Source organism: Limulus polyphemus, unplaced genomic scaffold, assembly GCF_000517525.1.
Source record: "Limulus polyphemus unplaced genomic scaffold, Limulus_polyphemus-2.1.2 Scaffold504, whole genome shotgun sequence".
Taxonomy (NCBI): domain Eukaryota; kingdom Metazoa; phylum Arthropoda; class Merostomata; order Xiphosura; family Limulidae; genus Limulus; species Limulus polyphemus.
In genome coordinates, this window is record NW_013666114.1 from 528,635 (window position 1) to 541,060 (window position 12,426).

The following is a 12,426-nucleotide window of genomic DNA, read 5'->3' on the forward strand; positions in this document are numbered from 1 at the left end:
CCTACTTATTGGTGGGAAGAGAAAAGGTTAGTAAAGAAACTCTCCTACTTATTAGTGGGCAGAGAAAAGGTTAGTAAAGAAACTGTCCTACTTATTGGTGGGAAGAGAAAAGGTTAGTAAAGAAACTCTCCTACTTATTAGTGGGCAGAGAAAAGGTTAGTAAAGAAACTGTCCTACTTATTGGTGGGAAGAGAAAAGGTTAGTAAAGAAACTAAACTATTTGTTTTGTTAGATTTTGGAGCCTGGCGGGTCGTGGGTTGGAATCCCCGTCCCACCAAACATGCTCGCCCTTTCAGCCGTGGGGGCGTTATAATGTGACGGTCAATCCCACTATTCGTTGGTAAAAGAGTAGCCCAAGAGTTGGCGTTGGGTGGTGATGACTAGCTGCCTTCCCTTTAGTCTTACACTGCTAAATTAGGGACGGCTAGCGCAGATAGCCCTCGTGTAGCTTTGCGCGAAATTAAAAACAAACAAACAAACTTATTAATGTGTAGTTGTTTGTTATTGAGATCAAATGAGCTATCTAGGCTGTGTCCTCCGCGCGTATCAAAAACCCAATTTTTAACCTTATAAGCCTCCAGATTTACTGATTAGCCATCAGGGGGCTATTCAAAGGTAAAGAAAGGGTTGTTAAATTAACTGTTCTTCTTTGTGAGTGGTTAAAGAAAATATATTAATAAATAAGCTCTCATTTTTATTAACAGGTATAAAAGAGGTTAGTAAAAAAATTATCTTAATTACTTATCGATACAAAATAAGGTTAATAAAGGAACTGTTCTTTTTTATTAATGGTTAGGGGAGTTGTTATTAAATAAACTGTCATATCTATTAATGGGTAGAAAAGAGGTTGACTGGTGATTGTAAGCCTAGATCTACAAAATAGATGCAAAGTATTTCATTAGATCTGAACAAAAATCGCAATACCAGTCATATATTGCGTACGAGCCTGATATCATGTTATTAGGAATAGACCTTTAAAGCCAGACATCATGATTATAGTGATCCGTAGCGGATTACGGACATGCTTGTTATGAAACAGGATGTATCTGCTACTCACTGAGATGTCTTCCCGATTAAGTGACTTTGCTTATATGGTCTGTTAAATGCCAAATATTCAACCGTGATAACTGGAAGTATCAGGGAATACAATAAATATCGTGTGAAGCTGTACAGCACGCTGTGAGACTAGTTGTCTTTACTTCAATATCCACGTGACAAAAAGCGTAAGGTTCCTGTTTCATTGACACTCAGAGAAAGATTTACAGCTTCTGTTATGCATAAGGTCGGGAAAGCCCTTTCTGGATGTAATTTATCAATAGCTTCTGATTAAGGTAAGCTGCCTACATAGAAACCACGTCTCTAATCTTAAAATTTATGAGTAAGATAGTGGACATTCCTCATTGCACGTGATACACTTGGTGTTACTTATTGTTACGACAGCGGTAGTCACGTGACGCTGGTAACACGTCATGAGTTTCTAGAAGGTTTCATGCTCTGCTGTTTTTCAATCTACAATTATATATGCCGTCACTCTTCATCTCCGCTTTATTTGCCGAGCTTATATACAAAAATAGAGGGCATCTGGCAAACACTAGAGTTGCCAGGAACAGTCATGATCCTTCTAGACACTTATCACGTGTTATCAGCGTCACGTAACCTCCCCTGTCATAACACTGCTCCTTCCTTAGTATTGTTCTCCCCCACGTGAAGCAGAAGCCAACGAGATGGAGAACAATACTAAGGAAGATTGTTTAAAAATGTGATAAAAACAAGTACAGTCATATAAAACCTTTCACATACCTATCTTTAAACATAAGCTGAACACAAATTTTCAGCTCTTCTTGATGCAAATGATAAGCTTAAACTCATACATATATTTTACAGAAAAATCTATCTGTGAAAACATTTCCACTTTGTCTTGAACATTTCCATACGAATATTAACCTAATTGTTTCGTTGTTTTCATTAAGTTCATCACTGCCCTTTTTTTATATGCTAAGAGAGTATAAAGTTTGAACCATTGTTATACTTTATAGAAAAAACAGAACTAACGTAATTAAAAAATCTAAAGGTGAGAAATAGGAACTCAAAATATAGATAACTTTAAGAATAACTGTGATGTGAATGTTAAATATGTAGTTTTACCTTGAAAACTTTAAATAAATGATTATTTTAATAATATATTTTATATTTAAAGTCGCCTCACATAATGCAGCACGTGTAGGTCATTTTCATGTTCTAGTGTCTCAAGAAGAAATTTAACGTTACAGTCTAACGAAGATAACCGTATTTTCTGTTTAGGATATTATTGTTTTTTTTTACATGCTATATCATGTATCTACAGTCCTAGTTTTTATGTTTTTTATATAAAAAACACTATAAACAGAATATCGTCATTATAACATTACGATACGTTTCTGAAGTCAAAATCAAGTATTGTTCTTGAAAGTAACCATGTTGAAATTCGGGAGGAAATGAAGTCAAAATCAAGTATGGTTCTTGTAAGTAACCATGTTGAAATGTGGGAGGAAATGAAGTCAAAAATCAAGTATTGTTCTTGAAAGTAACCATGCTGAAATTCGGGAGGAAATCAAGTCAAAATCAAGTATGGTTCTTGAAAGTAACCATGTTGACCTTCGGGAGGAAATGAAGTCAAAATCAAGCATTGTTCTTGTAAGTAACCATGTTGAAATTCGGGAGGAAATAATTGATCTCACTTACTACTCAAACATTAATCGCAATCCGGTCTGAAGACAGTTAATAATCTTTTTTGAAAGCTTCTTAACAAATGTGCGTTGTAGGATTCGTTTGGATGTGTTTTCGATGCACTTTTACTTTCTATCCAGAAAACATTTTATAGTTAATAGAGCCTTAAACAACAGTGCATTTCAATTATCCCAAATTAAATCATCCAGGTTTTAGAGTTAAAAGTTCACACCTTAATAAAAGATGATATATATATATTCTTTCCAATCGTCGTCGTTATTTCATTTTTAAAATTAAATATTTTGAATTGACTAAGTACAAAGATATTTAAAGTAAATCGGGCGGCAGTTTCGTTTTATTTGTGAAGAATAGGAAGAACGCCTTTAGATGCTACTGTAGAAGGTGACCTACATGTTGCAAGACAACAAGCTTCCACACTTATTAAGATTGTCATCAACACAACCCTATAAGTAATGTACCATTTAATGTGAGTGAATGTACTATTAATACTCTAAGCGCTTTGAAAATACTCGTTATGTTTAGTTTTATTCCTTTTTGTTAACCACTTTCAGTTTGTTCACCCTAATAATATTATTTACAGATCTATTTATCCAGGAACCATCTACAAAATCCTTTATCTTTGTTTGTTTGTTGACAGCTGTCATACATTAAAAACTGATGTGAACGATAAAAGCGACGTACATTAGACCTCCGAGTAACTTCTAATACGTTAACAATGAATAGTTAATTATAGTGATAAAATAATTTAGTTATGTGGTTTGGAATAGTTAAATAATACAAACGAACTACGAACTATATATGTAGAAGAAGTAGGGGTTTTATCGTTAAACATCTGTCTTATTTCGATTAAACAGTTGTATCTATATCACTTGATTGTATTTCGTTTGCTTTATATGACAGAAGCTGAAAGTTAGGACAATGTTAACTTTGCATAAACTAAATTTTCCCTAACATATCCATGCTTCATAATAGCTGGTTTTGATTTTCACTTGAAAAATTGCAGTATAGAAGAACAACAACTATTATTAATGAAAGGTCAAGTATCGCTGCAAATCAAGTAAAATTTAGACGAGTGAAGATATTTGAAGATATATATCCAGTTGTAGGTTTGGTATATGATAGGCAGTTGAAAAGTTAGTTTCGGAATTTTTGTACAAAAAATTACACATGGGAAATAAACTAGCATCCATCGATAATTCTTGTTGTCTCTCCGAATAGTGGGATTTGACAGTCACACTTATAGTGCACCCGCGGAACCCAACTGCGGGATGCGTTTTACGGCAAGGAGATGCGAATCAAGGACTTTTGTATTCATAGTCCGAGAACTGTAACAGATAGGCTACGGTTCAAGTGTGTTAATCAAATGACAGTCACACTTATAGTGCACCCGCGGAACCAAACTGCGGGATGCGTTTTACAGCAAGGAGATGCGAATCAAGGACTTTTGTATTCATAGTCCGAGAACTGTAACAGATAGGCTACGGTTCAAGTGTGTTAATCAAACACAGGATCTAAATTGAATTGTGCATAGATTACGTTAATTCATTAGTTGAGGATCATTGGTGGTTACGATGATTTCGGCCTTAATTTTCAAAACGTTTCCCAGAACCAGATCAACGAATAAACCGGATTACATATGCTAACTAACAGTGGAAAAAAAACAAGAAAAAAACCTATATACGTGATTATAAGTCACACATTTATCCAAGAAGTTTAAATATCTTATATAACATTTAATAAGTAACAAGTACTATTATTTGCCAATTTTACTTATTGCTGTTTTTTTGCTTTTTAAGGACAAAACTACACAACGGGCTGTCTGTGCTGTGCCCACCACGGGTATCGAAACTTGGTTTTTAACCTTATAAGCCTTTATACTTCCCGCTGAGCCAATAGGAAGTTGTTTATCCGTGTTTTTTTTTCTTCAAAAGTAATTGATGTAATTTGTCTTAAAACTACTAAAGATTCAAAAATTATATTTTTTAATTATATTATTTTTATACTTTCAGTGATTTTATAAGGCAAATTTAAGACTCAGATGCAAGTGTGCGTTCTTAATGTTTTACTACTACACGCTTCTCGAACAACCAAAATTTAGAACAAGAAATTATAATTTTGATATACAAACTGGTCAATAAATCATTCCCATTGACTTACACCATACAGCCTCTATGATTCCCTGTTTTCATTTCACGTTTCCTTTACAGTTGAAACAAGTTGAAGAATACATGGCCTATCGTAAGCTACCACGTGACCTTCGTCACAGAATCACAGATTACTTTGAGCATCGCTACCAGGGCAAGTACTTTGACGAGGACGCCATCTTAGGAGAACTTTCTGAAAAGTTAAGGGAGGTAAGACAAAAATCACAACTAACATCATCACTTAATTGTTTTACGAAATGCTTATTGTATTAATTTCTTTAGCAAATATAAAATATTGTCTTCATCTTAAGGAAGAAATTTGGTTTGTTCCTGCTCTTAACTTTTTCAAAATTCTTATAATAAAATCTTACAGTCTTTAACAATAAAACTGGTAATATGCAATAAAAACAAAACTAAAACCTCTTATAACAATACTCTATGGTCTATATAAGTAAGCCTCCTGACCTTTAATCAAGTCATAAAACCGATGTTTTAAAGGTTGCATTCTCTGACTACACGAACTTTACTTTTATTCGTTAAAAAGTAATAATAATTAATAGTAAAAAATATGTAACGATGATAATTTCTTAATATTGTTTTTTTTTATTGTATGTCTTACACATGTATATTCTTTTATTGTTAGGTTTGAAATAAAAAACACATAAATGAATAAATAAACTGAGATTTGTTGTTTTTTATGAGAAAAAAAAGAATTATCTATAAAAAAAGGTAGTGTTAAATCTTTAAAAAATTAGTATATATATTATATTTAAATTTCACATAGATATATACAACAATGTCACGATGTTATTTGAAAATAATCAGACTAGGTATTGTTTTTCTTCTTTTAAAAACAAAACCGACTGTTTTTTGTTATTTTTCTATTTTGTTCTAAACTTCATTTTTCAGTGCGTGTATGTGGGCCCGGCACTCGACTCGCAATCTGAGGGTCGCGGGTTCGAATCCCCGTCACACCAAACATGCTCGCCATTTTAGCCGTGGGGGCGTTATAATGTGACGGTCAATCCCACTATTCGTTGGTAAAAGAGTAGCCCAAGAGCTGGCGGTGGGTGGTGATGACTACCTGCCTTCCCTCTAGTCTTACACTGCTAAATTAGGGATGGCTAGTACAGATAGCCCTCGTGTAGCTTTGCGCGAAACTCAAAAACAAACAAGCGTGTATGTGTGTAATTTGTACAAAACAATGTTAATAAACGAAGATTGTAAGCTATCATCATAATGACGTATTTTACCATTTTCAGTTTCTTTATAAGTGTCATCGTATCCGTATTATTTACTCTTTGTTTGTGTAACCTCTAGATTACGTATATCTACCAACTTGCATCTTAAAAACATTAGTTGGCCGTTGTAAACATTATCATCGCTTCTCAGAAAGTTCTTTGAAACTGTCATTGAGTTGATAAATCAATTTAAGTCCCTTCGAAGTAGGTTTAATGGCCACTTAATGAGTTGAGGAGCGTTCCTATATTGTGACGATAATAAAGGTTCGATGGTTTTTATAATCGTGTTCTCACTTGCAAGCCTGCAGTGATGTGCTGTTCCATTCTAAAATTAGGTCACCGTTAATATCTCTTCATATTCAGGAATCCTAACTATGAAATTGTGTAGTTGTTTTGTTTTAAATATAAGCACATTTTTATATTATATTAGTTTACAGAATAACTAAATGATAAAGTTCAAGTTGCTGTTGTTTATTAATTATTTCCACGTTATAAGAAAAAAAAGTGTAAATATTAATAATTAAGAATAAAACTGCGAACGACAATATGCACTTACTGTATGTTATATAAAAATCACAAATTCCAAGCTAAGTCTCTTTTTATCAAAATTGATATCTATCGATCTATATTTATTTGTGTGTAAATTGTTCGAATGAATAATACTCTCAGTGATTGGAATATAAAGCTTAGAAAGTGTTTCATAGATATGTAACCCCCAGTTTAGTGGTAATTAAACAATTGTGGATGATTCTTTCAGGACGTTATCAATTTCAACTGTCGCTCACTTGTTGCGTCAGTTCCCTTCTTTGCAAACGCTGACTCAAATTTTGTTAACGACGTCGTTACTAACCTTGAATACGAAGTCTTCCAACCGGGAGATATCATAATTAAAGAAGGGACACTTGGGACAAAGATGTATTTTATTCAGGAAGGAATAGTAGATATTATCATGTCAAACGGTATAATTGCCACAAGTCTGTCTGACGGATCGTATTTTGGAGGTAAGTCAAAGGTATTTGATGTTGAATATATTTTGGAAAAAAAGTTCCTAGTCTCTCTCAATAATCGTACTTTTTGAGGTAAATAAAAAGTATATAAAATTAATTGTATTTTGGAATAAAGTTAGCCTAACTCACAGATCGTATTTTGAGGATAAGTTTCAAATTCGTCTAACAAATCGTATTTTAGAATATAGTTACTAGTCGATCTCAATGTTCATATCTTGGAGGTAAATTACAAGTATTTGAGTTGAAAAAGAGATTAATAGTCCGTCTTACAGATTGTATTTTGGAAGTAAGTTACAAATATTTGACGGTGGACTGTATTTGGAAAAAAAGTTACTAGCGTGACTCACAAATCGATATTTTGAGGTAAATTATAAATATTCTATGGCGGATCTTACTTTGGAAGTAAACTATAAATCTGTTTGGGGGATTGTATTTTGGAGGCAAGTTATAAATTTGAGAGATTGTATTATGTAGGTAAGTCACAAATTTGTATGATGTATATTGTTTTGATGGTATGTTAAATGTATTCAACAACAGATAGTATTGTTAGTAATGTACAGCAGAACATTATACAGGGTAATTGTATAGAAACTTTCTAGGTTCAGAACGTCATATCTCACAAACGGTATGGTATAGGAAAGTGAGGTTGCACAAGGATGTTAAAGGTATCCTGTGGATGCAAATTTTGCAGTTGCTAAATGGTGCTGCTAGGCCACTGTTGTTGTTGTTGTTGTTTTTTTGCATATTTCCCTAGGGTATAAATAGACCTATTGATCGCAGTGCAACTTATACTACCAACATGAAACTGATAAGTGTGTAGAGAGGTGAAATAATGAAATGTTATTACCTCAAAGGATGCAATGCCGAGACGAATTTCATTGAATACCGGAGAGTGCATATAACATATGTAGAAGACATTTTTCTAGTGTTGAGGAGACTGGTTACACTTGTGATATGCCACGTACAGCCAATCTATCGAAACCTACTGAAACTGTTGCTGAGATCAGCCATGTCGTAGCAGAACAAACCAGCACAAGTGCACGTGGGTGCAGTAGTACACTTTACGTCGCTCTGTGTCTGAATTTGCCAATTTTAAGTGCTCTTTGGCCAACTTTGCAAATATTTCCTTAGAACCTGCATTCTGTTCAAGGATTGAAGGAGTTGGATTTAATATGACGTGTTGATTTTGTGTTGCAATTCTTGATCAAGACTGAATGTCGATTACCAATAGCCTATCAATATCTTATGGACTAATGAAGTATATTTCTCCATTTGTAGAAGTGTCAACACGCCCAATTGCATTATCTGGTCTAAATCTAATCCACACATAACATTTCCTACACATCTCTAGGATGATAAGGTGACAGTATGGTGGAGTTTCACAGCTTACTTTGTTATCGGGCTCTACTTTTTTGAAGAACTATAACTAAATGGACCGCAAGCCTACACAGTCAATGCTACATTGTACCCTTCAATGTTCATAACCAATGTGATTCCCATGCTGCTGGAAGGAAATGGTAGACACTACGGTTTCGAGCAGGATAGTGTCCCTCCGCATATTAGTAACCATATGAAACATGTCTTGAGGAAACACTTTCAGGACAGAGTCATTTCATGTCATTTTCCTTGTGAATGGCCACTTCGTTCACTGGACCTAAAACCAGCTGATTTCTGGTTGTGAGAGTACTTGAAGTTACATGTGTACCACCATGGGAAACCTCGTACAATTCCAGATTACAATGATACAATTGTGCGGGAAGTGGTCAGCATACCACATGAGAAGTGCCTTGTTTCTGTAATGTTAGATGGTTGCTGAGGGAGCACATTTTGAATATTTACTGTTATTTATCAGACATTAGGTCGTAGTAGTGTCCCTTATTGGAACATGTGACAACTGTGGCATTTGAATGTGCACGATACCTTAAACACCCCTATTCAATTTCATCTTCCTGTGTCATTCCGTTTGTGAGATATGACTCGCTGAACTGCGAAGCTTTTCATATAATTATCCTGTCAATAAGTTGAGTACATTCCATGACGTGCAGATTATCTCAAGCGAAACAGTACAAACCATGATTATAAACTTCTCCAGTGCCTAAAATGAAACTTTTATATAGTAAAAAAAAATACCAGAAATGTATATTTTAATGAAACTTTAAAAGCTGGATGACAGTTGTTCTCTAATATGTAACCCACAAGAATAATGATATTTCATAAATAGAACAAAGTATCACAGAAATACACAACGTTATAGCCCAAAGAATCAAGGTGTCACCAAAAGAATTAATGTGTCATAGAAATATACTAATGTATCACTAAAAGTATCAAGGTAGCACAGAAATACACTAGCGTGTTCCAAGATCAATATAGATATCAAACAACAACTACCAAGATGGCAAAGAAGTGCGCTAGGTATCTTAGGTTATCTTCAAAAAACAATCAAAGCATTGTAAAAGTACACTAAAATAACCCTAAAAAGTCAAAATATGAAAGCTAAATCAAGGGAATATTCTAAACAATCAAGATTGCACAAAACACATAAATGTTATCGTCAAAGCAATCAAATTATTAAAATATTGAACATATGCATTCCTAGAACGATCGAAGTATGAAATATTTATACAATGATATCCTGGAAATGATCATGGTGTCACAAATATACAACACGATATTTCCTAAACGACTAAAATAACATAAGAGAAATTCGATATCCCAAACCTTGAATATTAACTGACTCATTTACATACCTGTCTAGCAAGTATATACACGTTTTTAATGCAGAATATCACACGCTGTAGTTATATGCTTGGGCATGAGAGCTAATAACAAGGTATTTTTTTGGGTAGGCTGACATCTATCGATAATAGTAATAACTACAACTAATAATTAAAGTTGCATATATAAGTACGGATGTATGACATTCATTATATAATAATAGGGCCCGGCATGGCCAGGTGGTTAAGGCGCTCGACTCGCAATCTGCGGGTCGTGGGTTCGAATCCCCGTCCCACTGAACATGCTCGCCCTTTCAGCCGTGGGGGCGTTATAATGTGACGGTCAATCCTACTATTCGTTGGTGAAAGAGTAGCCCAAGAGTTGGCGATGGGTGGTGATGACTAGCTGCCTTCCCTCTAGTCTTTCACTGCTAAATTAGGGACGGCTAGCGCAGATAACCCTCGTGTAGCTTTGCGCGAAATTTAAAACAAACAATCTATAATAACACACATATTTATATGCTATGTATGCGTGTGTGTACGTTACATGTATTGAACTTATCATTTACTTTATTCTGAGCATTAGGGTATTATAATTTTGGCGTATGACACGAGTAGTTAATATTTGTATAAATAATCAGAAGAAATACCATATACTACTTTATTTACGCAGCCAACTAGGCTGACATCTAGCGATAATAGTAATAACTACAACTAGCACGAATACGCTACAAGCTATATTATGTTAAATGTTTCTTAATTTTTTCTTTTATTCCTCTTTGAAGTTAACAAAGGATTAATCAGAAAGAAAAAGTTTAAGAAAGCAAGCATTCCCTACATCTGGGTTAGGATATAGGTATTAGAAGCTGAAGTATCGGTTGCAGAGTTTTGTTTGTTCGTACAACGTGAAGAAAAAAAATAGATCTAACTATAAACGTATAAAATAAAATCAGTAGAAACTAATGGAGAATTACTCGATACTGGCACGTTGCAGTGTGTACTTAGCACGTACATTCTCAGAGCTACATCATTATACTTACGTTGCTATTGTGAGTTCAACACCCTTAACTTGTGTAAATACATAAAACAATTCCTAAAAATATTAATGGTAAAATATTCACACTGTAATTTATCTTTCATCCGGTATGCGACAAGTAGTTGATGTAGTTTCTTTAAAATGCATTCTCTAAAGTTATATATAAATATGATGCAATAACATATAGAATACAATATGTTAAAAGAAATTGTTAGGTATAATGTTTACTAACAATGACGTTTTTTAGTTGTAAAATAATATAGAAAATTTATTTCCGGTATTTTTGGACTTGTTTATAGAAATATGTTTACTCACCAATGCCCGAAGAGTAGCCAGCGTCCGAGCAGAAACCTACTGTAACCTGTTCTCTCTCTCTGTGGAGCACTTTAACGCCGTTTTGAATATCTATCCACTGATGCGAAGAACAATGGAATCTATTGCAGCTGAAAGGCTGAATAAGATTGGTAAAAACCCAAATATCGTAAGTCAGAGGGAAGATTTGCAGAGTGACTTGAACACAGTGAACGCTATACTTCTGTCCCATCAGTCCTCGAGTAGTGAGGTGTCCGGCGACAAGAATGAACATACCATCGCTGCCGCTCTAAAGAGCACTATTCCTCGTCCTAAGTCTGAAAGCTGCTTCCCTCGTGTAGACTTTGGACGTTTTGAACCTGCTTCTCTTCCAAGATCAGAGACTTTTTACCAATCTCTTAGCAGCACACCTGCTGAAACAACTTTTCACGCCTGATACCATCAGACTAGCAAAAATTGTTAATTTATTTTTCTTTAAAAGTACAGATTACCGCCAGAGCCTTGAAAAATAAGATTAAACTCTGGCGTTTCGTCCCAAAGTAATAATGAAACTGTTCTTCCTTCATAAGTTCTGGAGTATGCAATAAATTAGGGATAATATAAAGTGTATGCATAGACAGATTGAAAAAAAACGTTTCTTACAAGACTTTAGCGGGTTCCTGGTTATTATCACCAGAAAAAACAAATTAGTATGAGTTTCCACTTCTTCAAGCATCGAATATCAACACAACACACGTTTAACAATTCACTTAGATTTTTCCGCCTCCTCGTCAAATTGGTGAGGTTTATTGTACATGACACAAAGCTAGATTTGGAGCCTAAGACTATCTACAAGGAATTCTCGTTTCCGATAGAGGTCTCTAGGACTTTTCATTAACTGAGTTACTTTCAGCGTCCTCTTGGTGAAAATCAAGCAAGAGTAGCTGTCTCACGAGACTTAATCGCTTACTTCATGGACAACCAGGTATTTCCATACCATCGGTTAACAGAATAAGAAGAAACAACAATGTATATCACCTGTCCTCTTCTAGAATGTTCACCGACTGAAATAGTAAAATAACCTTAGGGAAAGACCTTAGGGATCTGTGCTTTTCCGTAGTAATGGAGAATGATACACGTAATTTACCCAGAAACATGGTCTATGATAAGCGGATCTTAGTAGTGGTTTCTAAATGTGTCGATAGCGTTGATTGACCAACTAATTCATATTCTGTAGCTATGCATATCTCAGAAATAAAATTAAGT

At 34.6% G+C, this 12,426-nt stretch overlaps 1 protein-coding gene across 2 annotated transcripts in view; it reads left to right on the top strand.

Moving 5' to 3' along the window:
* Positions 1-12,420, top strand: part of LOC106458720 (potassium/sodium hyperpolarization-activated cyclic nucleotide-gated channel 2-like) — a 130,335-nt gene extending 117,915 nt beyond the window's left edge. For both annotated transcript variants that reach the window (XM_022384993.1, XM_013918260.2), the window contains 3 exons: positions 4,935-5,081; positions 6,870-7,113; positions 11,169-12,420. In XM_022384993.1, coding sequence (XP_022240701.1) covers positions 4,935-5,081; positions 6,870-7,113; positions 11,169-11,617 — 840 coding nt within the window. In that variant the 3' untranslated portion in view covers positions 11,618-12,420. The remainder of the gene's footprint in view (positions 1-4,934; positions 5,082-6,869; positions 7,114-11,168) is intronic.
* The last annotated feature ends 6 nt before the right edge of the window (positions 12,421-12,426 follow it).